At 45.0% G+C, this 25,215-nt stretch overlaps 1 protein-coding gene across 27 annotated transcripts in view; it reads left to right on the forward strand.

Moving 5' to 3' along the window:
- The window catches only part of lrrfip1b (leucine rich repeat (in FLII) interacting protein 1b), a 62,148-nt gene extending 37,288 nt beyond the window's left edge, over positions 1–24,860 (forward strand). For 11 of the 27 annotated variants that reach the window (XM_052499811.1, XM_052499812.1, XM_052499813.1 and 8 more), the window contains 10 exons: positions 3,738–3,782; positions 4,249–4,314; positions 6,438–6,515; positions 10,641–10,676; positions 10,791–10,916; positions 11,177–11,440; positions 11,828–11,920; positions 12,196–12,291; positions 12,456–12,594; positions 13,056–15,235. In XM_052499811.1, coding sequence (XP_052355771.1) covers positions 3,738–3,782; positions 4,249–4,314; positions 6,438–6,515; positions 10,641–10,676; positions 10,791–10,916; positions 11,177–11,440; positions 11,828–11,920; positions 12,196–12,291; positions 12,456–12,594; positions 13,056–15,076 — 2,964 coding nt within the window. In that variant the 3' untranslated portion in view covers positions 15,077–15,235. Of the gene's footprint in view, positions 1–3,737; positions 3,783–4,248; positions 4,315–6,437; positions 6,516–9,487; positions 10,546–10,640; positions 10,677–10,790; positions 10,917–11,176; positions 11,441–11,827; positions 11,921–12,195; positions 12,292–12,455; positions 12,595–13,055; positions 15,236–22,113; positions 22,279–22,430; positions 22,511–22,764; positions 22,870–23,055 lie in introns of those variants that run through there. The other 16 variants (XM_052499825.1, XM_052499826.1, XM_052499827.1 and 13 more) reach the window with 6 other exon arrangements.
- The last annotated feature ends 355 nt before the right edge of the window (positions 24,861–25,215 follow it).

A 25,215-nucleotide genomic window follows, 5' to 3' on the forward strand; every position in this document is an offset into this window, starting at 1 on the left:
TCAACCTCTCCCTCCTTCCCTACCCACTCAACCTCTCCCTCCTTCCCTACCCACTCAACCTCTCCCTCCTTCCCTACCCACTCAACCTCTCCCTCCTTCCCTACCCACTCAACCTCTCCCTCCTTCCCTACCCAATCAACCTCTCCCTCCTTCCCTACCCACTCAACCTCTCCCTCCTTCCCTACCCACTCAACCTCTCCCTCCTTCCCTACCCACTCAACCTCTCCCTCCTTCCCTAACCACTCAACCTCTCCCTCCTTCCCTACCCACTCACCCTTTCCTTCCCTCCTTCCCTACCCACTCACCCTCTCCTTCCCTCCTTCCCTACCCACTCAACCTCTCCCTCCTTCCCTAACCACTCAACCTCTCCCTCCTTCCCTACCCACTCACCCTTTCCTTTCTTCCTTCCCTACCCACTCAACCTCTCCTTCTCTCCTTCCCTACCCACTCAACCTCTCCCTCCTTCCCTACCCACTCACCCTCTCCTTCCCTCCTTCCCTACCCACTCAACCTCTCCCTCCTTCCCTATCCACTCACCCTCTCCTTCCCTACCCACTCAACCTCTCCCTCCTTCCCTATCCACTCACCCTCTCCTTCCCTACCCACTCAACTTCTCCCTCCTTCCCTACCCACTCACCCTCTCCTTCCCTACCCACTCAACCTCCCCCTCCTTCCCTACCCACTCAACCTCCCCCTCCTTCCCTACCCACTCAACTTCTCCTTCCCTCCTTCCCTACCCACTCAACCTCTCCCTCCCTACCCACTCAACTTCTCCTTCCCTCCTTCCCTACCCACTCAACTTCTCCTTCCCTCCTTCCCTACCCACTCAACCTCTCCTTCCCTCCTTCCCTACCCACTCAACCTCTCCCTCCTTCCCTACCCACTCAACCTCCCCTCCTTCCCTACCCACTCAACCTCCCCTCCTTCCCTACCCACTCAACCTCTCCTTCCTTCCCTACCCACTCAACCTCCCCCTCCTTTCCTACTCACTCAACCTCTCTTTTCTTCCCTACCCACTCAACCTCTCCTTCCCTCCTTCCCTACCCACTCAACCTCTCCCTCCTTCCCTACCCACTCACCCTCTCCTTCCCTCCTTCCCTACCCACTCAACCTCTCCTTCCCTACCCACTCAACCTCTCCTTTCTTCCCTACCCACTTAATCTCTCCCTCCTTCCCTACCCACTCAACCTCTCCCTCCTACCCTATCCACTCACCCTCTCCTTCCCTCCTTCCCTACACACTCACCCTCTCCTTCCCTACCCACTCAACCTCTCCTTTCTTCCCTACCCACTTAATCTCTCCCTCCTTCCCTACCCACTCAACCTCTCCCTCCTACCCTATCCACTCACCCTCTCCTTCCCTCCTTCCCTACCCACTCAACCTCTCCTTCCCTACCCACTCAACCTCTCCTTTCTTCCCTACCCACTTAATCTCTCTCTCCTTCCCTACCCACTCAACCTCTCCCTCCTACCCTATCCACTCAACCTCTCCTTTCTTCCCTACCCACTCAACCTCTCCTTTCTTCCCTACCCACTTAATCTCTCCCTCCTTCCCTACCCACTCAACCTCTCCCTCCTACCCTATCCACTCACCCTCTCCTTCCCTCCTTCCCTACCCACTCAACCTCTCCTTCCCTACCCACTCAACCTCTCCTTTCTTCCCTACCCACTTAATCTCTCCCTCCTTCCCTACCCACTCAACCTCTCCCTCCTACCCTATCCACTCAACCTCTCCTTCCCTACCCACTCAACCTCTCCTTTCTTCCCTACCCACTTAATCTCTCCCTCCTTCCCTACCCACTCAACCTCTCCCTCCTACCCTATCCACTCAACCTCTCCTTTCTTCCCTACCCACTCAACCTCTCCTTTCTTCCCTACCCACTTAATCTCTCCCTCCTTCCCTACCCACTCAACCTCTCCCTCCTTCCCTACCCACTCAACTTCTCCCTCCTTCCCTACCCACTCACCCTCTCCTTCCCTCCTTCCCTACCCACTCAACCTCTCCCTCCTTCCCTAACCCACTCAACCTCTCCCTCCTTCCCTACCCACTCACCCTTTCCTTTCTTCCTTCCCTACCCACTCAACCTCTCCTTCTCTCCTTCCCTACCCACTCAACCTCTCCCTCCTTCCCTACCCACTCACCCTCTCCTTCCCTCCTTCCCTACCCACTCAACCTCTCCCTCCTTCCCTATCCACTCACCCTCTCCTTCCCTACCCACTCAACCTCTCCCTCCTTCCCTATCCACTCACCCTCTCCTTCCCTACCCACTCAACTTCTCCCTCCTTCCCTACCCACTCACCCTCTCCTTCCCTACCCACTCAACCTCCCCCTCCTTCCCTACCCACTCAACCTCCCCCTCCTTCCCTACCCACTCAACTTCTCCTTCCCTCCTTCCCTACCCACTCAACCTCTCCCTCCCTACCCACTCAACTTCTCCTTCCCTCCTTCCCTACCCACTCAACTTCTCCTTCCCTCCTTCCCTACCCACTCAACCTCTCCTTCCCTCCTTCCCTACCCACTCAACCTCTCCCTCCTTCCCTACCCACTCAACCTCCCCTCCTTCCCTACCCACTCAACCTCCCCCTCCTTCCCTACCCACTCAACCTCTCCTTCCTTCCCTACCCACTCAACCTCCCCCTCCTTTCCTACTCACTCAACCTCTCTTTTCTTCCCTACCCACTCAACCTCTCCTTCCCTCCTTCCCTACCCACTCAACCTCTCCCTCCTTCCCTACCCACTCACCCTCTCCTTCCCTCCTTCCCTACCCACTCAACCTCTCCTTCCCTACCCACTCAACCTCTCCTTTCTTCCCTACCCACTTAATCTCTCCCTCCTTCCCTACCCACTCAACCTCTCCCTCCTACCCTATCCACTCACCCTCTCCTTCCCTCCTTCCCTACCCACTCAACCTCTCCTTCCCTACCCACTCAACCTCTCCTTTCTTCCCTACCCACTTAATCTCTCCCTCCTTCCCTACCCACTCAACCTCTCCCTCCTACCCTATCCACTCACCCTCTCCTTCCCTCCTTCCCTACCCACTCAACCTCTCCTTCCCTACCCACTCAACCTCTCCTTTCTTCCCTACCCACTTAATCTCTCCCTCCTTCCCTACCCACTCAACCTCTCCCTCCTACCCTATTCACTCAACCTCTCCTTTCTTCCCTACCCACTCAACCTCTCCTTTCTTCCCTACCCACTTAATCTCTCCCTCCTTCCCTACCCACTCAACCTCTCCCTCCTACCCTATCCACTCACCCTCTCCTTCCCTCCTTCCCTACCCACTCAACCTCTCCTTCCCTACCCACTCAACCTCTCCTTTCTTCCCTACCCACTTAATCTCTCCCTCCTTCCCTACCCACTCAACCTCTCCTCCTACCCTATCCACTCAACCTCTCCTTCCCTACCCACTCAACCTCTCCTTTCTTCCCTACCCACTTAATCTCTCCCTCCTTCCCTACCCACTCAACCTCTCCCTCCTACCCTATCCACTCAACCTCTCCTTTCTTCCCTACCCACTCAACCTCTCCTTTCTTCCCTACCCACTTAATCTCTCCCTCCTTCCCTACCCACTCAACCTCTCCCTCCTTCCCTACCCACTCAACTTCTCCCTCCTTCCCTACCCACTCACCCTCTCCTTCCCTACCTTTTTTTCCAGTTGTACATACTAGATAGATACATACTGTTGCTTATCACTTACAGTACAATGTTGGATTGTTTCTCTCTCTGTCCATCTTCAGCCCTCCATGCTCTTTATTGATGGCCCACGCACCCAGAGTCACAGGGTTGGTTCCTCTTTCCTATGACCTCTGACCCTTCACCGCTTGCTTAGACAGTAGATAAATAGATAGATAGATCTGTGATGTGTCACTACTAGTGTCATTATAAGGCATGTGAGAATGGTTTGGCAGAGGGGCTAGATGTTGTCAAGACCCACATACAGTCCTGGCCCTAAAAGTGACATTCCCATAACACTTTGATGTGTGAAGGAGAACGTGAGACAGTAAGCTGAGTTGCAGAAGCACAGTGGTGTCTTCAAGGTGGCATGCTGTAAGACATTATGGGATGTACAGCTGATCCTTCTGGTCCTTTTTCTGCATGATTACTGAGATGGATGTGTCTGTATACATTCCTGAGTTGAAGTCTGATGCAGTGTGTGTGTGTGTGTTTGTGAGTTGAAGTCTGAGTGTGTGTGTGTGCGTGCGCGATGTGAAGTCTGATTCCGTGTGTGTGTCTCTCTCCTATCTACAGGGCTCTGTGTGTGACGAGGCTGTGCAGAGTAGCACACGGCGCTTTAGTGGCTCCATCTCTCGCGGTGTAAGAAGCCCTGACGCCCCCTCTCTTACCCCGAGGGAGGTTGTTTGGCATGCCCCCTGTGGGGATTGCATAGTTCAGCGGTGGTCAACCCTCCTCCTGGAGACATATAAGCTACTGGGTATGCAGGCTTTTGTTCCAACCCTGCTCTAACACGATTCAGCTAATCAACACCCAGGTGAGCAGCTGATTAGTAGAATCAGTTGTATTGGAGCAGGTCTGGAGCAAAAGCCTGCACATCCAATAGGTTTCTGGGAAGACAGTCGGCCACCCCTGGCCATAGTCTCTCTGCATGACAGTGTTGTCAGTCTCTACTTCTATCAGGGTCAGTGGTGTCTTCTGTTTTTATCAGACTCACCAAACAAGGAATCCTTCTTTAATTCGTTGTATTCCACTAATTCCCACCCTGTCTGGTGTGTTGATGACTTCTGGAAACACAGTGCAAAGTCCTAGTGAGATTGTGTGACGGTTTTCAAGTCCAAAGGGAGGCTTGAATAGACAGCATGCATGGAATGTATCACTGTGTTACCCTGATGAGGGGGCTTTGCTTGGCATGCCCCATGTGCCAACGTGGAATTGCATTGTGGGGTCGACCCACCCTCCTCTTGAAGCGATACTAGCGGCAGGCTGGGTGTGCAGGCTTTTATTCCAGCCCTGCTCGAACACAGCTGATTCTCTCCAGTGGGAGGGTTGGCCCCCCCAGGAGAAGTCTGCATGACAGTGTCCTCACCCCTCTACTTCTTTCTATGGAGGTGTCTTGTGTCTTTCCCACATGTGGATTTCAGACTTCCAGAAGAAGGAATCCATGTTTTCAGTTCGCTGTATCCCACCAATAACCATCCTGAATTATCGTACAGTGCGTCTTGTGTGTCGATGACCTTTACAAACACTGTGCCAAGTCACAGTTTAATTGTGACTTTGTTGCGTGGGGTTTGCAGTATGTCTAGAATGGTGGAGTCTAGAGTGGAGCGTACACGTGGAATTGTATGTGTCTGGGTTTTGATGTGTGGGAGGGTTGTCTTTGGTCTAACAGGGCCTGGTTGACTTGTCTATCAATGTATTCTCTTGTCTCTTTAGCTCTGTCTGTCCCTGCTTCAGCTCTGTCTGTCCCTGATTCAGCTCTGTCTGTCCCTGCTTCAGCTCTGTCTGTCCCTGCTTCAGCTCTGTCTGTCCCTGCTTCAGCTCTGTCTGTCCTTGCTTCAGCTCTGTCTGTCCCTGCTTCAGCTCTGTCTGTCCCTGCTTCAGCTCTGTCTGTCCCTGATTCAGCTCTGTCTGTCCCTGCTTCAGCTCTGTCTGTCCCTGCTTCAGCTCTGTCTGTACCTGCTTCAGCTCTGTCTGTCCCTGATTCAGCTCTGTCTGTCCCTGCTTCAGCTCTGTCCCTGCTTCAGCTCTGTCTGTCCCTGCTTCAGCTCTGTCTGTCCCTGCTTCCGCTCTGTCTGTCCCTGCTTCCGCTCTGTCTGTCCCTGCTTCAGCTCTGTCTGTCCCTGCTTCAGCTCTGTCTGTCCCTGCTTCAGCTCTGTCTGTCCCTGATTCAGCTCTGTCTGTCCCTGCTTCAGCTCTGTCTGTCCCTGCTTCCGCTCTGTCTGTCCCTGCTTCAGCTCTGTCTGTCCCTGCTTCAGCTCTGTCTGTCCCTGCTTCCGCTCTGTCTGTCCCTGCTTCAGCTCTGTCTGTCCCTGCTTCAGCTCTGTCTGTCCCTGCTTCAGCTCTGTCTGTCCCTGCTTCAGCTCTGCCTGTCCCTGCTTCAGCTCTGTCTGTACCTGATTCAGCTCTGTCTGTCCCTGCTTCAGCTCTGTCTGTCCCTGTTTCAGCTCTGTCTGTCCCTGATTCAGCTCTGTCTGTCCCTGCTTCAGCTCTGTCTGTCCCTGATTCAGCTCTGTCTGTCCCTGCTTCAGCTCTGTCTGTCCCTGCTTCAGCTCTGTCTGTCCCTGATTCAGCTCTGTCTGTCCCTGATTTAGCTCTGTCTGTCCCTGATTCAGCTCTGTCTGTCCCTGATTCAGCTCTGTCTGTACCTGCTTCAGCTCTGTCTCTCCCTGCTTGCTGACTGACAAACTCTGTGACTAACATCTCTCTCTTTCTTTTTCATTTCCTTCTCTTTTCCTATTTTATCCATCTTCTTTTTGTGCCAGCCTTCAGACTACAGTGGTTTTCTGGGCTCCAACTCTCGGGCCTCGTCCAGGGCCAGCTCTGCCCGTGCCAGCCCAGTGGTGAGCTCTCTTCATTGCACTCCCTCTACCCCGCAGCCTTCTTTAGGCCTAGTCCTTACATCCTTTTATCTGTTCTCTATTCTGTTAAATGCCCACTTATTATCATCCCAATGAAGAGTGCATTGTCCAGAGAACTGAACTCTATGGTCCTGTCCTGTGTGTCCTCTGCACCAAGGTAATGCTCATAGACAGCTGACAGTCCTCAGGTCCCTTATGCCACCTGGTGGACATTACAAAGACTGCAGCTTTGGTACAAGCAAAGAATATATGGTCCTGACCTGGCCAATGTGAGGTGGGCCTCTGTGTGGACGCATTGATGTGTGGGTGACACTGACAACTAACATGCAGCCTGGACTGGAGTGGATATGATATGACTAACTCTGTAGTGTCCAGTGATATGACTAACTCTGTAGTGTCCAGTGATATGACTAACTCTGTAGTGTCCAGTGATATGACTAACTCTGTAGTGTCCAGTGGATATGATATTACTAACTCTGTAGTGTCCAGTGGATATAATATGATTAACTCTGTAGTGTCCAGTGATATGATATGATTAACTCTGTAGTGTCCAGTGGATATGATATTACTAACTCTGTAGTGTCCAGTGGATATGATATGACTAACTCTGTAGTGTCCAGTGGATATGATATTACTAACTCTGTAGTGTCCAGTGGATATGATATTACTAACTCTGTAGTGTCCAGTGGATATAATATGATTAACTCTGTAGTGTCCAGTGGATATGATATTACTAACTCTGTAGTGTCCAGTGGATATAATATGATTAACTCTGTAGTGTCCAGTGGATATAATATGATTAACTCTGTAGTGTCCAGTGGATATAATATGATTAACTCTGTAGTGTCCAGTGGATATGATATGATTAACTCTGTAGTGTCCAGTGGATATAATATGATTAACTCTGTAGTGTCCAGTGGATATAATATGATTAACTCTGTAGTGTCCAGTGGATATGATATGATTAACTCTGTAGTGTCCAGTGGATATAATATGAGTAAGTCTGTAGTGTCCAGTGGATATAATATGAGTAAGTCTGTAGTGTCCAGTGGATATAATATGAGTAAGTCTGTAGTGTCCAGTGGATATAATATGAGTAAGTCTGTAGTGTCCAGTGGATATAATATGATTAACTCTGTAGTGTCCAGTGGATATAATATGATTAACTCTGTAGTGTCCAGTGGATATAATATGATTAACTCTGTAGTGTCCAGTGGATATAATATGATTAACTCTGTAGTGTCCAGTGGATATAATATGATTAACTCTGTAGTGTCCAGTGGATATAATATGATTAACTCTGTAGTGTCCAGTGGATATAATATGAGTAAGTCTGTAGTGTCCAGTGGATATAATATGAGTAAGTCTGTAGTGTCCAGTGGATATAATATGAGTAAGTCTGTAGTGTCCAGTAGATATAATATGAGTAAGTCTGTAGTGTCCAGTGGATATAATATGAGTAAGTCTGTAGTGTCCAGTGGATATAATATGAGTAACTCTGTAGTGTCCAGTGGATATAATATGAGTAACTCTGTAGTGTCCAGTGGATATAATATGAGTAACTCTGTAGTGTCCAGTGGATATAATATGATTAACTCTGTAGTGTCCAGTGGATATAATATGAGTAAGTCTGTAGTGTCCAGTGGATATAATATGAGTAAGTCTGTAGTGTCCAGTGGATATAATATGATTAACTCTGTAGTGTCCAGTGGATATAATATGAGTAAGTCTGTAGTGTCCAGTGGATATAATATGATTAACTCTGTAGTGTCCAGTGGATATAATATGATTAACTCTGTAGTGTCCAGTGGATATAATATGATTAACTCTGTAGTGTCCAGTGGATATAATATGAGTAAGTCTGTAGTGTCCAGTAGATATAATATGAGTAAGTCTGTAGTGTCCAGTAGATATAATATGAGTAAGTATGTAGTGTCCAGTAAATATAATATGAGTAAGTCTGTAGTGTCCAGTAGATATAATATGAGTAAGTCTGTAGTGTCCAGTGGATATAATATGAGTAAGTTTGTAGTGTCCAGTAAATATAATATGAGTAAGTCTGTAGTGTCCAGTAGATATAATATGAGTAAGTCTGTAGTGTCCAGTGGATATAATATGAGTAAGTTTGTAGTGTCCAGTAAATATAATATGAGTAAGTCTGTAGTGTCCAGTGGATATAATATGAGTAAGTCTGTAGTGTCCAGTGGATATAATCTGATTAACTCTGTAGTGTCCAGTGGATATAATATGATTAACTCTGTAGTGTCCAGTGGATATAATATGAGTAAGTCTGTAGTGTCCAGTGGATATAATATGAGTAAGTCTGTAGTGTCCAGTCGATATAATATGAGTAAGTCTGTAGTGTCCAGTGGATATAATATGAGTAAGTCTGTAGTGTCCAGTGGATATAATATGAGTAAGTCTGTAGTGTCCAGTCGATATAATATGAGTAAGTCTGTAGTGTCCAGTGGATATAATATGAGTAAGTCTGTAGTGTCCAGTAGATATAATATGAGTAAGTCTGTAGTGTCCAGTCGATATAATATGAGTAAGTATGTAGTGTCCAGTGGATATAATATGAGTAAGTATGTAGTATCCAGTGGATATAATATGAGTAAGTCTGTAGTGTCCAGTAGATATAATATGAGTAAGTATGTAGTGTCCAGTAGATATAATATGAGTAAGTCTGTAGTGTCCAGTAGATATAATATGAGTAAGTATGTAGTGTCCAGTGGATATAATATGAGTAAGTATGTAGTGTCCAGTAGATATAATATGAGTAAGTCTGTAGTGTCCAGTGGATATAATATGAGTAAGTCTGTAGTGTCCAGTGGATATAATATGAGTAAGTCTGTAGTGTCCAGTAGATATAATATGAGTAAGTATGTAGTGTCCAGTAGATATAATATGAGTAAGTCTGTAGTGTCCAGTAGATATAATATGAGTAAGTCTGTAGTGTCCAGTAGATATAATATTAGTAAGTCTGTAGTGTCCAGTAGATATAATATCAGTAAGTCTGTAGTGTCCAGTGGATATAATATGAGTAAGTATGTAGTGGCCAGTGGATATAATATGAGTAAGTATGTAGTGTCCAGTGGATATAATATGAGTAAGTATGTAGTGTCCAGTGGATATAATATGAGTAAGTATGTAGTGTCCAGTGGATATAATATGAGTAAGTCTGTAGTGTCCAGTAGATATAATATGAGTAAGTCTGTAGTGTCCAATGGTTCCGTGGTTCAGAATCAGATGGTGATCCAGAGAGGGTTAACTATGACTCTATGATGCTTGTTGTGATGCAGTGTGTGGATATACAGAGACGGTGTCACGCCCTGGCCTTAGTATTTTGTGTTTTCTTTATTATTTTGGTCAGGTCAGGGTGTGATATGGGTATTTATGTGGTGTGTTTTGTCTAGGTTTTTTTTGTAGGTCATGGGATTGTGGTTTAGTGAAGTAGTCTAGGTAAGTCTATGGCACTCTCCCTGGGTCGACCGCCCACCTGTCTATTTCCTCCCAAGTCGTATAGTCCTGACTTCGCTGCTCCTGCTGCCGCTGCCTGTCACCACGCCGCTTGGTCCTGGTGTGGTGGGTGATTCTGTTACGGTTTTCTTCTGTTGAACGTGCAAAATGCAGCATGGTTATCTTTATACATCTTTAATAAAATATGAAAAATATACAAAACAAGAAACGTGAAAAACCGAAACAGCCCTATCTGGTGCAACAAACACAGAGACAGGAACAGACACCCACGAAACAGAAGAATCAAAGAATATGCTTGCCTATAGTGGTTCTCAATCAGAGGCAGGTGTTTATCGTTGTCTCTGATTGGGAACCATATTTAGGCAGCCATAGACTTACCTAGACTACTTCACTAAACCACAATCCCATAACCTACTAAAAAAACCTAGACAAAACACACCACATAAATACAGATGTCACACCCTGGCCTGACCAAAATAATAAGGCCAGGGCGTGACAGACGGATACAGTATGGGCATGGCCTGGACATACGGTGTGTCAATCAACTACATTTGTGACATTGTAAATATGTGTATCTCCTCTCCTTATCCTCTCCTAAGAGTAACCAAGTTGTTTTACCCTCTACAGGTGGAGGAGAGATCAGACAGGGACTTCCTGGAAAAGGTACGGGTCACACACCTGATCTGAAACTCCAGCTTTTAATCTATTAAAGATGAAGTAGGGAATATGACTGTTGTGAAACAGCCTTGAAGACGGCCCTGTCCTGTTTCCTCCCAGGGTTCCAGGACTGCCTCTACCCTCTCAGCAGCCACTCTAGCATCGCTGGGAGGGCCCTCCTCTCGCAGAGGCAGCTGTGACACCTCTATCTCAGTAGAGACAGAGGCCTCCATTCGAGAGATAAAGGTAGGACCATAGAGATACTTCTCTGAGTAGGACCATACAGTAGTATATCTGGGAAAGAGATGGTCTAACGTCCATGTTTTTACAATTATTTTGTTGACTCCAGAAACTGGAGTAAACTGATAATTACAGTAACTATTCCACGGTTGAAGACGAACAACGTCTGCGTAGTTGTTTTTGAGATATTAACTGCTTAACTGTTTTGCTTTGTTTCTCCCCTGACCTCTCACCCCTCCACTGTCCTCCATTTTGTCTCTCAACAGGACTCCCTGGTGGAGTCTGAGGAGAAGTACCGTAAGGCCATGGTGTCCAACGCCCAGCTACACAACGAGAAGTCCAACCTCATGTACCAGGTGGACACGCTGAAGGACTCGCTCATTGAGTTGGAGGAGCAGCTGTACGAGTCTAAACGAGAGTACAACGACAAGGCCAAGGAGTTTGAGAGGGAGAGGCACGCCCACAGTGTTCTGAAGCGCCAGTTTAACGAGATGAGAGAGACGCTGAAACAGAGTGAAGAACTGTTAACCGTGAGTACTCAGGTCATCGCAAAGACTTCCTGCTAACAACAATACGGTAACTAAAACAGTACTTCCACTCAGAACATCACACTAACATAGATCTAACTTAGGTCTCTTGCTAAACTTGCTGTAGTCTCTTTTCCTGCTGCAAACTCTCTGCATGCTGATTGTCCCTCCCTTCTCCTCTGTCCCTTCTCCTCTGTCCCTTCTACTCTGTCCCTTCTCCTCTGTCCCTTCTCCTCTGTCCCTTCTCCTCTGTCCCTTCTACTCTGTCCCTTCTACTCTGTCCCTTCTACTCTGTCCCTTCTCCTCTGTCCCTTCTCCTCTGTCCCTTCTCCTCTGTCCCTTCTCCTCTGTCCCTTCTTCTCCTCCATCTTGCTTTCGTCCCGTGGCCAGGAGGTGGGCCAGCTGCGTCTCAAACAGGACAGCTGTGTTAGGGAGATCTCCGACCTGCAGGAGACCCTCGGATGGAAGGAGAAAAAGATTGGGGTACGCTCGCGGAATAGAGGGTGAACCCCAAACCGTTAGCTGAATCATTGTTCCAGGAAGTTCTACAGGAAACGCTTCCGTTCCTCTGTCAGCTACTCAAGTTTAACGCTCCAAACTAACCAAGACATTTCCACTGTATCTCTTTTTTCCTCTCAATGCTTCTCTCTTCCTTTACTGTGTTTATCCTTCCCTTCTTTACCCACTCTTCCTCCTCCTCCTCCTCCTCCTCCTCCTCCTCCTCCTCCCCCTGCTGCTGCTGCTTGGGTATGGCTCAGGCCTTAGAGAGACAGAGGGAATTCTCAGACGCCGGCGTGCGGGATGAGCGGGATAAGCTCAGGGATCAGGTGGTCCACCTCAAAGACACTCTAAAGGTACAGCACCTTGAAGTACTGCTGAGGGAAGGTTTCCTCATCATGACTTCCAAGAGGGCCTCTGTGCACATGTCAGCAAACACTAGAACAATAGGAAGTCTAATGGGAAAAATACTTTCTGAAAGATTATTCGGCTTTATTTGCCTCGTTCTCTCCCAAATCAGAAACATGGGATAGTGCTGTCACCTGAAGTAACCACCAATGGGGATGCAGGACAGATGATTGACGGGCCTCGCAGTGCAGACTCTATCTCTCGATTGGCTCAGGAGTCCCAGCCATCCCATGGTGGGGAGAGCATGCTTGGTAAGAAAATAACCCACCGGTGCCGTTGCTCATATCTGATCTCTGCTTATTTACCACCATCCTACTCAAATCATGTTGAATGATATTGTGCAGTCATGTGTTTTATTTCACGTGTCTTCTGTCATTCGGATGAATCACCGTTAGAAATGTCAGGGTTATGTTTGTGTTGCATGATGGGATACAAAACGAGGATGGTTGGCTTTCTTTTTCTTTTTTCTGATGTCATTGTTTTGCACTATTGTCCTCCGTGGGATTATCATCATAATGTTAATTAATCCTGTTGAGTCAGTTGCTGATTCTGCATTCTAATTCAGCCGGGATCAAGGCCTTGATTCTATTCTCTACAAATGTCTCCAAATTAATTCCCCTCCAGCGATCATTGAATTTCCGTGCTTTGCACTGTCAGACGCTGAAGAATGACCTGTGTCTGGCCCTCCAATCTATTCCCTGTGATCTTCCAGGCGAAGCACCAGAGATGCAGTTTGACCATGGCGAGGTGAGGACACCAGGGGGAGGCAGACTTCTACATGAGGCTGACAACTACTCACATGACCAGGAGAGGGCACTACTGGAGATAGAATCTTCAGACAAGTTGAACCAAGACAAGTTGAATGACAGCCTGCAGCAACAAACAGACACTGAAGCAGAGCAGTCCAAGTACTGTGACCAAGAGACCCAGGTGGATGTTGCTGTACCTGAAGAAGCCATTTTGGTGCATTTTGGTGACAAAGAGACTCAGATTGAATATGAAGTAGAGAAACCCCAATACTGCGACACAGAAACTCTGGTGGAACCTGCTGAACTTGAGGGAGCCATTTTGGTTCAAAAGGAATATACAGATGGTGGCAGTGACAATGGAGAGGAGTTGAATCAAAGAGGATTTGAACCAGAATCCCAGGAACAGGCAGAGAATGAGGAAAACAGTGGAGAAAGTAACAGGGAAGCTGTACCAGTAAGTGGTACCACTGACGGACAATGTGAGGAAAACACAAACCTTGAGAAAGGACGGGAAAACACAGAGCTTCTCACAGCTGTGTCTACTGACTCTGAAGAACAGGACATCTCTGGCCCAACTCTCTGTGATGAGACAGAGGCAACTTTTAGTCAAATCCAAAGTGACCAGCAAGGAGAGAACACTCAGGAGTATGATCCTGGGACTAAAGGTCAAGTCATTCCAGAAAACTCAAGGATCACGGAATCTGAGATGATTAAGATGATTCTGAGGATTTCTGTATGTCTAGGGGAGGCAAAGACCAGCCCAAATCAGATGTCTCAGGGATCATTAAAGAACACAGATACAATAGGGATGGAGATGAAGAATCACCCAGAGCATCAGGCAGAGACTGGCCAAGTAACATCTACTGGAACATGTGCTATCTCATCTACAGTCTCTGTTGAACTGTTTATCTCTGAATGTCCTGACGAGGTTGGAATTGGAACAGATCTGCTCATAATAAACACTTTAAGTGAATTTGAGAAAGACACACAGAATTCTCTAGAACTTCGGCAACATCAGAATGATCATTTCAGGACAGAAAGCTCTGTGGAAATTGTGCCAAAGATCACAGACTCTGACGGACAGAAATTATCTGAGAGGGTTGAAGAGCTGGAGTCGAGTTCAGTGGAGAGCAAGCCAGATCAGACTTGGCAGGAATCTGTATGTGGCATGAAGGAAGATGAACCAAATACTAAAGAGCTTCAGGCAAAGGAGCCCCCATCCACTATCTCTGACAAAATGGTAACACCTATCATAACAGAGGAGGGGAAGACTAGACTAGACCAACAGGTGATCCCTGATTTACCAGAGAGGCTAGAGACCAGCTTAGAAAATACCTTACCAGGAGTTCAAGGTGATCAGAAGATGGATGTAGCAGAATCAAGGGAGAAACAAGGATGTACCTGTAAATGTACATGTAAACAATCCGAGAGTGATCATGTACTGACGGAAAACTCACTGGATGTAGCTCTAACTCAGAGGATCAGCGACTCTAGTGGAGAGGTTATCTCAGACAGGACAGAGGCGGTAGAGCCCAGCCCAGACAGGATCCAATCAGAATCACCCAGTCGTGTAGAGAGAGAAGAATGGTGCATCATTGAGGAGAACATCTATGAGGAGAATCTCCAGCAGGAAGCCATTCAGGAGGAGCAACAGACAGAACAGGGGGAGGCTTCAACAAGTTCACCAGCAGGGGGAGACAATGAGTTAAACCATGGGGCCTCCGCTGGATATATAGACAGTTGTGAAGAAGCCGTTCTAATTGTGAAAGAGGAGGAAACCTATCTATCTGTAGAAGAAGAGCACATCAGCTCCTCACCCGGACCCTCGGCACTTGGCCAAGAGATACAGCCATTACCCGAGGCGGTGGAGGAGGGGAGAGAGCGCCCCCCAGTGGAAGATGCCCAGAAACAGGAGAGCGGTGTAAGAAAGGGACAAAGGGGCAATAGGAAGGGCAAGGGAAAAGTTCCTTGCAAAGTAAACTAGTTGACGAGCACTGTACTCTGTGTTATTTGATGTGTAATAGACTACTGACTGGGGTTGCAGCCAGTCTCTGTGGGTTTCTTTGTTTTACTCAAAGGAATTACAGGTTTTATTTAATGCATTATTTAGTGCCTTGAATAAATTAACCATGTTGAAGAGCGATCGGTTTTGTTTTATTTTGCACTATTGCATACTGATTTCTGGCTTCCATAAAACCTCACCAAGCTTCCATTTATCCACAGGGGGTCAGATTATATTACACAACAACAATTCTGTATTGTCCACCAAGCTTCCATTTATCCACAGGGGGTCAGATTATATTACACAACAACAATTCTGTATTGTCCACCAAGCTTCCATTTATCCACAGGGGGTCAGATTATATTACACAACAACAGTTCTGTATTGTCCACCAAGCTTCCATTTATCCACAGGGGGTCAGATTATATTACACAACAACAATTCTGTATTGTCCACCAAGCTTCCATTTATCCACAGGGGGTCAGATTATATTACACAACAACAGTTCTGTATTGTCCACCAAGCTACCATTTATCCACAGGGGGTTGGATTATATTACACAACAACAGTTCTGTATTGTCCACCAAGCTACCATTTATCCACAGGGGGTCAGATTATATTACACAACAACAGTTCTGTATTGTCCACCAAGCTTCCATTTATCCACAGGGGGTCAGATTATATTACACAACAACAGTTCTGTATTGTCCACCAAGCTTCCATTTATCCACAGGGGGTCAGATTATATTACACAACAACAGTTCTGTATTGTCCACCAAGCTACCATTTATCCACAGGGGGTCAGATTATATTACACAACAACAGTTCTGTATTGTCCACCAAGCTACCATTTATCCACAGGGGGTCAGATTATATTACACAACAACAGTTCTGTATTGTCCACCAAGCTACCATTTATCCACAGGGGGTCAGATTATATTACACAACAACAGTTCTGTATTGTCCACCAAGCTACCATTTATCCACAGGGGGTCAGATTATATTACACAACAACAGTTCTGTATTGTCCACCAAGCTTCCATTTATCCACAGGGGGTCAGATTATATTACACAACAACAGTTCTGTATTGTCCACCAAGCTTCCATTTATCCACAGGGGGTCGGATTATATTACACAACAACAGTTCTGTATTGTCCACCAAGCTTCCATTTATCCACAGGGGTCAGATTATATTACACAACAACAGTTCTGTATTGTCCACCAAGCTACCATTTATCCACAGGGGTCAGATTATATTACACAACAACAGTTCTGTATTGTCCACCAAGCTACCATTTATCCACAGGGGTCAGATTATATTACACAACAACAGTTCTGTATTGTCCACCAAGCTTCCATTTATCCACAGGGGTTGGATTATATTACACAACAACAGTTCTGTATTGTCCACCAAGCTACCATTTATCCACAGGGGGTCAGATTATATTACACAACAACAGTTCTGTATTGTCCACCAAGCTTCCATTTATCCACAGGGGGTCAGATTATATTACACAACAACAGTTCTGTATTGTCCACCAAGCTTCCATTTATCCACAGGGGGTCAGATTATATTACACAACAACAGTTCTGTATTGTCCACCAAGCTTCCATTTATCCACAGGGGGTCGGATTATATTACACAACAACAGTTCTGTATTGTCCACCAAGCTTCCATTTATCCACAGGGGGTCAGATTATATTACACAACAACAGTTCTGTATTGTCCACCAAGCTACCATTTATCCACAGGGGGTCAGATTATATTACACAACAACAGTTCTGTATTGTCCACCAAGCTACCATTTATCCACAGGGGGTCAGATTATATTACACAACAACAGTTCTGTATTGTCCACCAAGCTACCATTTATCCACAGGGGGTCAGATTATATTACACAACAACAGTTCTGTATTGTCCACCAAGCTTCCATTTATCCACAGGGGGTCAGATTATATTACACAACAACAGTTCTGTATTGTCCACCAAGCTTCCATTTATCCACAGGGGGTAGGATTATATTACACAACAACAGTTCTGTATTGTCCACCAAGCTACCATTTATCCACAGGGGGTCAGATTATATTACACAACAACAGTTCTGTATTGTCCACCAAGCTACCATTTATCCACAGGGGGTTGGATTATATTACACAACAACAGTTCTGTATTGTTCACCAAGCTACCATTTATCCACAGGGGGTAGGATTATATTACACAACAACAGTTCTGTATTGTTCACCAAGCTTCCATTTATCCACAGGGGGTCAGATTATATTACACAACAACAGTTCTGTATTGTCCACCAAGCTACCATTTATCCACAGGGGGTAGGATTATATTACACAACAACAGTTCTGTATTGTTCACCAAGCTTCCATTTATCCACAGGGGGTTGGATTATATTACACAACAACAGTTCTGTATTGTTCACCAAGCTTCCATTTATCCACAGGGGGTCGGATTATATTACACAACAACAGTTCTGTATTGTCCACCAAGCTTCCATTTATCCACAGGGGGTTGGATTATATTACACAACAACAGTTCTGTATTGTCCACCAAGCTACCATTTATCCACAGGGGGTCAGATTATATTACACAACAACAGTTCTGTATTGTCCACCAAGCTTCCATTTATCCACAGGGGGTTGGATTATATTACACAACAACAGTTCTGTATTGTCCACCAAGCTTCCATTTATCCACAGGGGTCGGATTATATTACACAACAACAGTTCTGTATTGTCCACCAAGCTTCCATTTATCCACAGGGGGTCAGATTATATTACACAACAACAGTTCTGTATTGTCCACCAAGCTTCCATTTATCCACAGGGGGTCAGATTATATTACACAACAACAGTTCTGTATTGTCCACCAAGCTTCCATTTATCCACAGGGGTTGGATTATATTACACAACAACAGTTCTGTATTGTCCACCAAGCTTCCATTTATCCACAGGGGTCGGATTATATTACACAACAACAGTTCTGTATTGTCCACCAAGCTTCCATTTATCCACAGGGGGTCAGATTATATTACACAACAACAGTTCTGTATTGTCCACCAAGCTTCCATTTATCCACAGGGGGTCAGATTATATTACACAACAACAGTTCTGTATTGTCCACCAAGCTTCCATTTATCCACAGGGGGTTGGATTATATTACACAACAACAGTTCTGTATTGTCCACCAAGCTTCCATTTATCCACAGGGGTCGGATTATATTACACAACAACAGTTCTGTATTGTCCACCAAGCTTCCATTTATCCACAGGGGGTCAGATTATATTACACAACAACAGTTCTGTATTGTCCACCAAGCTTCCATTTATCCACAGGGGGTCAGATTATATTACACAACAACAGTTCTGTATTGTCCACCAAGCTTCCATTTATCCACAGGGGGTCGGATTATATTACACAACAACAGTTCTGTATTGTCCACCAAGCTACCATTTATCCACAGGGGGTCAGATTATATTACACAACAACAGTTCTGTATTGTCCACCAAGCTTCCATTTATCCACAGGGGGTCAGATTATATTACACAACAACAGTTCTGTATTGTCCACCAAGCTACCATTTATCCACAGGGGGTCAGATTATATTACACAACAACAGTTCTGTATTGTCCACCAAGCTACCATTTATCCACAGGGGGTCAGATTATATTACACAACAACAGTTCTGTATTGTCCACCAAGCTTCCATTTATCCACAGGGGGTCAGATTATATTACACAACAACAGTTCTGTATTGTCCACCAAGCTTCCATTTATCCACAGGGGGTCGGATTATATTACACAACAACAGTTCTGTATTGTCCACCAAGCTTCCATTTATCCACAGGGGGTCAGATTATATTACACAACAACAGTTCTGTATTGTCCACCAAACTTCCATTTATCCACAGGGGGTCAGATTATATTACACAACAACAGTTCTGTATTGTCCACCAAGCTTCCATTTATCCACAGGGGGTCGGATTATATTACACAACAACAGTTCTGTATTGTCCACCAAGCTTCCATTTATCCACAGGGGGTCAGATTATATTACACAACAACAGTTCTGTATTGTCCACCAAACTTCCATTTATCCACAGGGGGTCAGATTATATTACACAACAACAGTTCTGTATTGTCCACCAAGCTTCCATTTATCCACAGGGGGTAGGATTATATTACACAACAACAGTTCTGTATTGTCCACCAAGCTTCCATTTTGCCACAGGGGGTCAGATTATATTACACAACAACAGTTCTGTATTGTCCACCAAGCTTCCATTTATCCACAGGGGGTCAGATTATATTACACAACAACAGTTCTGTATTGTCCACCAAGCTTCCATTTATCCACAGGGGGTCGGATTATATTACACAACAACAGTTCTGTATTGTCCACCAAGCTTCCATTTATCCACAGGGGGTCGGATTATATTACACAACAACAGTTCTGTATTGTCCACCAAGCTTCCATTTATCCACAGGGGGTAGGATTATATTACACAACAACAGTTCTGTATTGTCCACCAAGCTTCCATTTATCCACAGGGGGTCAGATTATATTACACAACAACAGTTCTGTATTGTCCACCAAGCTTCCATTTATCCACAGGGGGTCAGATTATATTACACAACAACAGTTCTGTATTGTCCACCAAGCTTCCATTTATCCACAGGGGGTCAGATTATATTACACAACAACAATGCTGTATTGTCCACCAAGCTTCCATTTATCCACAGGGGGTCAGATTATATTACACAACAACAGTTCTGTATTGTCCACCAAGCTTCCATTTATCCACAGGGGGTCAGATTATATTACACAACAACAGTTCTGTATTGTCCACCAAGCTTCCATTTATCCACAGGGGTCGGATTATATTACACAACAACAGTTCTGTATTGTCCACCAAGCTTCCATTTATCCACAGGGGGTCAGATTATATTACACAACAACAGTTCTGTATTGTCCACCAATTCTGTCAGGTTTTTACATGCAACATACTAGATAACAATTACATGATTAAATAGGTAATAAGTGGGAGAATATATCAACCCCATGTTATCTCCACTCAGTTGTATGTGTCATCTGTTTAAAACTCTTTTCATCCAGACTCACAGTCCCTCCAACTCACTGTACAGTATTTCAGCGGCAAGCGACTGTGTCCATATTCTCAGGTTTTCAATGAACTGCAGATTGTGATCATTTGGGTGAAATGTTTTATTATTGCATTGAATTAAGTATATAGTGTTTATTTATACAGTCCCAGTCAAAAGTTTGGACACACCTACTCATTCCAGGGGTTTTCTTTCTACTATTTTCTACATTTTAAATAATAGTGAAGACATCACAACTATGAAATAACACATGTATGTGTAGTAAAAAAGTGTTCAACAAATCAAAATGTTGTTTATATTTGAGATTCTTCAAAGTAGCCACTCTTTGAATTGATGACAGCTTTGCAAACTCTTGGAATTCTCTCAACCAGCTTCATGAGGTTGTCACCTGGAATGGATTTAAATGAACAGGTGTGCCTTGTTAAAAGTTCATTTGTGGAATTTCTTTCCTTCCTCCTGCGTTTGAACCAATCAGTTGTGTTGTGACAAGGTAGAGGGGGTATACAGAAGACAGCCCTATTTGGTTAAAGACCAAGTCCATATTATGGCAAGAACAGCTCAAATAAGCAAAGAAAAACGACAGGACATTGTCAGTCAATCCGTAAAATTTCAAGAAGGTTTTAGTGGGTTAACTGCCATTTATTCAAGTGCAGTCACAAAAACCATCGAGCGCTATGATGAAACTGGCTTTCATGAGGACCGCCACAGGACTTATTTAGTGCCTTGAATAAATGTAAGACCAAGAGTATTTATTTTTTAAATGTCACCTTTATTTAACTAGGCAAGTCAGTTATAAACAAATTCTTTTTTTCAATGACAGCCTAGGAACAGTGGGTTAACTGCCTTGTTCAGGGGCAGAATGACAGATCTTTGCCTTGTCAGCTCAGGGATTTGATCTTGCAACCTTTTGGTTACAAGTCCAACACTAGGCTATCTGCCACCCCAAGAGTAAGATCATTAGAGTTACCAGACTCAGAAATTGCAGCCCAAATAGATTCTTCACAAATTTCAAGTAACAGACACACCTCAACATCAACTGTTCAGAGGAGACTGTGTGAATCAGGTCTTCATGGTTGGATTGCTGCAAAGAAACCCCTACTAAAAGACACCAATAATAAGAAGAGACTTGTCAAGAAAAAAGAGCAATGGACATTAGACCGGTGGAAATCTGTCCTTTGGTCCAAATGTGTGTTTTTTTGTGTTGTCGTTCCAACAGCAGTGTCTTTGTCAGACACAGAGTAGGTGAATGGATGATCTCCGTATGTGTGGTTCCCACCATGAAGCATGGAAGAGGGGGTGTGATGGTGCTTTGCTGGTGACACTGTCAGTGAATTATTTATAATTAAAGGCACACTTAACCAGCATGGCTACCACAGCATTCTGCAGCGATACGCCATCCCATCTGGTTTGCGCTTAGTGGGACTATCATTTGTTTATCAACAGGACAATGACCCAACACACCTCCAGGCTGTGTAAGGGCTATTTTACCAAGGAGAAAGGAGAGTGATGGAGTGCACATCAGATGACCTAGCCTCCACCATCACCCGACCTCAACCCAATTGAAATGGTTTGGGATGAGTTGGACCGCAGTGAAGGAAAAGCAGCAAAAAGTGCTCAGCATATGTGGGAACTCCTTCAAGGCTGTTGGAAAAGGATTCCTCATGAAGCTGGTTGAGAGAATGCCAAGAGTGTGCAAAGCTCTCATCAAGGCAAAGGATGGCTACTTTGAAGAATCTAAAATCTATTTTGATTTGTTTAACACTTTTTTGCTTGCTACATGATTCCATATGTGTTATTTCATAGTTTTGATGTCTTCACTATTATTCTACAATGTAGTAAAATAAAAATAGTAAAAATAAAATCAGCTGTCTGTTTGTATTGCAGAAGTCAGACTGAGGAAAATAGTTGATGAGAGGGAGAGTTTAGCTGGTCAGGTGAAGAGGCTGAAGTCTCAGCTGGAGGGGAAACAGAGGAACGGGACAGAGGGTTTGAGTCCTGAGGAGGACGGACTTGAGAACGGCATGGACCCCCACATCCTCGACTTACAGAGTGAGTCACATTTCACCTTTACTAAGACAGATCTAGCCTTTTACCTGTCTCCCTAGTGTACTTTGTCAAGTGTCTAAGTGTAGTATACATTATGCAAACCTATACAACAAAATTTGACTCACATCCTTCTATCTTTATTTCTTCTTCTACAGGGGATGCCAACCGGCAAATCAGTGACCTCAAGTTTAAACTGGTGAAATCAGAACAGGAAGTCACAGCCCTGGAACAGAATGTAAGTAGCGTTTTAGTTCCTAGACAGAGGAAGACATGTATGACTATATCCATGAAACACCTGACCAATCACGTTCCTCATGGTAAACGTGAGATAATAAGTAGTATCTTGTACAGTCTGGGTTGGAGACTATTGACCATTTTCATCCACTAGGAGCTCCATGGAATATAAGTTACGTCTTCAGTCTACTATGAGGCACATCACATTTCATCCATCAATCCATTTATTCACCCCTTTATTTCTCTCTTGGCCAGATCATCCGGTTGGAGGGACAGGTGACTCGTTACAAGTCGGCCTCTGAGAGCGCAGAGAAAGTAGAGGACGAGCTCAAAGTGGAGAAACGCAAGCTACAGAGAGAGGTAGGCTACTATAATGTCAGGTTTACAAAAACAGCTAAAGAATCACAGAACCCACAAGTCGTTGGGTCATATCTAGTATGTCAACCCCACATGTTTTGGTATCAAGTCTACACCAGGTATACGTTGTTGCTTTCAGGTTGCTTCTCCCGTCTCAAACTCTAAACCTTTTCTCTCCGTTCTCTCTAGCTGAGGTCTGCCCTGGACAGGATTGATGAGCTGGAGGCCAGTAACAGCCACCTGGCCAAGCGCCTGGAGAAGATGAAGGCTAATCGGAGCGCCCTATTGGCCCAGCAGTGATGTACTTATTGGTTGTCATGGCAATTTGCATCCATGACCTCCCTATGACCATTGATCTATCAGGCACTCTATTAAAACACACCCAGAAAATTCAAACCAAGCGAGGACTTGCTGGAGCAAAAGCTTCAATGAAACATATCCACACATATTGTAATCACAGATTCATTCAGTGTTGTGCCCATCTGTACAGTATATCCAGTGATTCACCAAGAGACACAGAGGGAACGTGTTACTGACCCTGGGAACACTCCTCACTGACTGTGACCGAGGCAGGACTTCTCAACTAACTGGTGAAGGGGGAATATTCTGCACAAACGAACAGCAAAGAGGACCTATCTCCTCCTATAGCTCTTAAGAGGACCTATCCTCCTCCAATAGCTCTTCAGATGACCTATCCTCCAATAGCTCTTCAGAGGACCTATCCTCCTATAGCTCTTCAGATGACCTATCCTCCTATAGCTCTTCAGATGACCTATCCTCCTATAGCTCTTACGTCGCCCTGTGCCATGATTACCCCTAAAGCATTTCTTCCCAATCATTCATCTCTCTCTGTTCTCTGTAACACATGGCACTATCTCTCTGTGCTACTTGGGCTCCATGTCTGCTCCAGTAAGTTTATCCATCCACGGAGAGGAAGAAAGACTCAAAAGGAGTGTGTTTCATGTATATTCTTTTATTGTCAATATATTTTGAAGTGAAAATGCAATCTGCTCCCTCCTGTCCCCCAAGCCAAACTCTGATGTTAATGTGTATGGTGATGTTTATTTTTATGTGTGTATGTCTCCATAGGTATATGTCAAGTACATGGAAATACACGTGCCACAACATTAATTAAGCAATAAGGCCCGAGGAGGTGTTGTATATGGCCAACATACCACGGCAAAGAGCTATTTGTTGGCCATATATCACAAACCCCTGAGGTGCCTTATTGCTATTATTAACGGGTTACCAATGTAATTAGAGCAGTAAAAATACATGTTTTGTCATAACTGTGATATACAACGGCTGTCAGCCAATCAGCTTTCAGGGCTCGAACCAACCAGTTTATAATCAGGATTGTCCTTTACATCTCATTGTTTGTGCCACATGATGAACAGTATAATGGTACTTGAGGAGAAATATCACCAGGTCTTAACGTCTGAAATACTATGTCCTCCCTTGAGCAATTTAAAGGACTCATTGGGGAACGACAACTCGAACAACCAGTTGAATAATGTACTTCTACTGCAACAGGTTTGGGACCATTCAAATCGTCTGTCGCAGTAACACTTGCTGTAAATGTTCGACAATCTGACAAACCAGGTCTCATGCAGATAAAACAAAACATCAGTTATATTCTGACATAACGGGAATTGTTCCCTTATTATCCTGCTCCTCAGTCTCAAGCATGTCATGCCTTATTGGGGGGGGGGGGCATTGTTGTTCACTTGTGCTTTGGACATAACGTTTCCCTTGCTACCCCCTATACATTAGTTAAGCTTGGACATCTACTTTTTGGGGAAGTTCCAGCTGTTTACATGCTTTAAAACTATTATTTGTCCATGAATGAAGCTAATTGTAAACATTGTGCAATATTGGAAATGTCTTTGGGAAGGTGAGGCTGTATGGTCCTTGCTTTACTTGAGAAATGTAAATGATGTTTGAGGTAGCGTTGACAAACACCACATTAAACTAATGCAAACTCTCTGCTAAAACGTTATTTGTCCATATGTGAATAGTTTGGTAAAAGATGCCAAACGCATTCATGATTTATGACAACCAGCAGAGGGAAGAAGCCTGATGCCGTGTCACATTATGGGATGCTGAAGAGAAACACGGTCCGTGTTAAGCAGAATTTCTTCACTTTGGACATTCAGAAGTTGCCAGGGGAAAAGTGTTTACACTGCCGGGGCGTTCTCCGTTGTGGTGCTGAGCATGACTTTGGCAGGAGCTCACCGGAACAGAGTACCGGTGTTATAATACTGACGGTTTGTCCGGACTGATAGTTTCTACAGTAGTGCCTAGAACGGTTCAGCTCCAACGAGTGGCAGCGTCGGGGACCACAGTTAT

The sequence above is a fragment of the Oncorhynchus keta genome, chromosome 37 (assembly GCF_023373465.1).
Source record: "Oncorhynchus keta strain PuntledgeMale-10-30-2019 chromosome 37, Oket_V2, whole genome shotgun sequence".
NCBI lineage: Eukaryota > Metazoa > Chordata > Actinopteri > Salmoniformes > Salmonidae > Oncorhynchus > Oncorhynchus keta.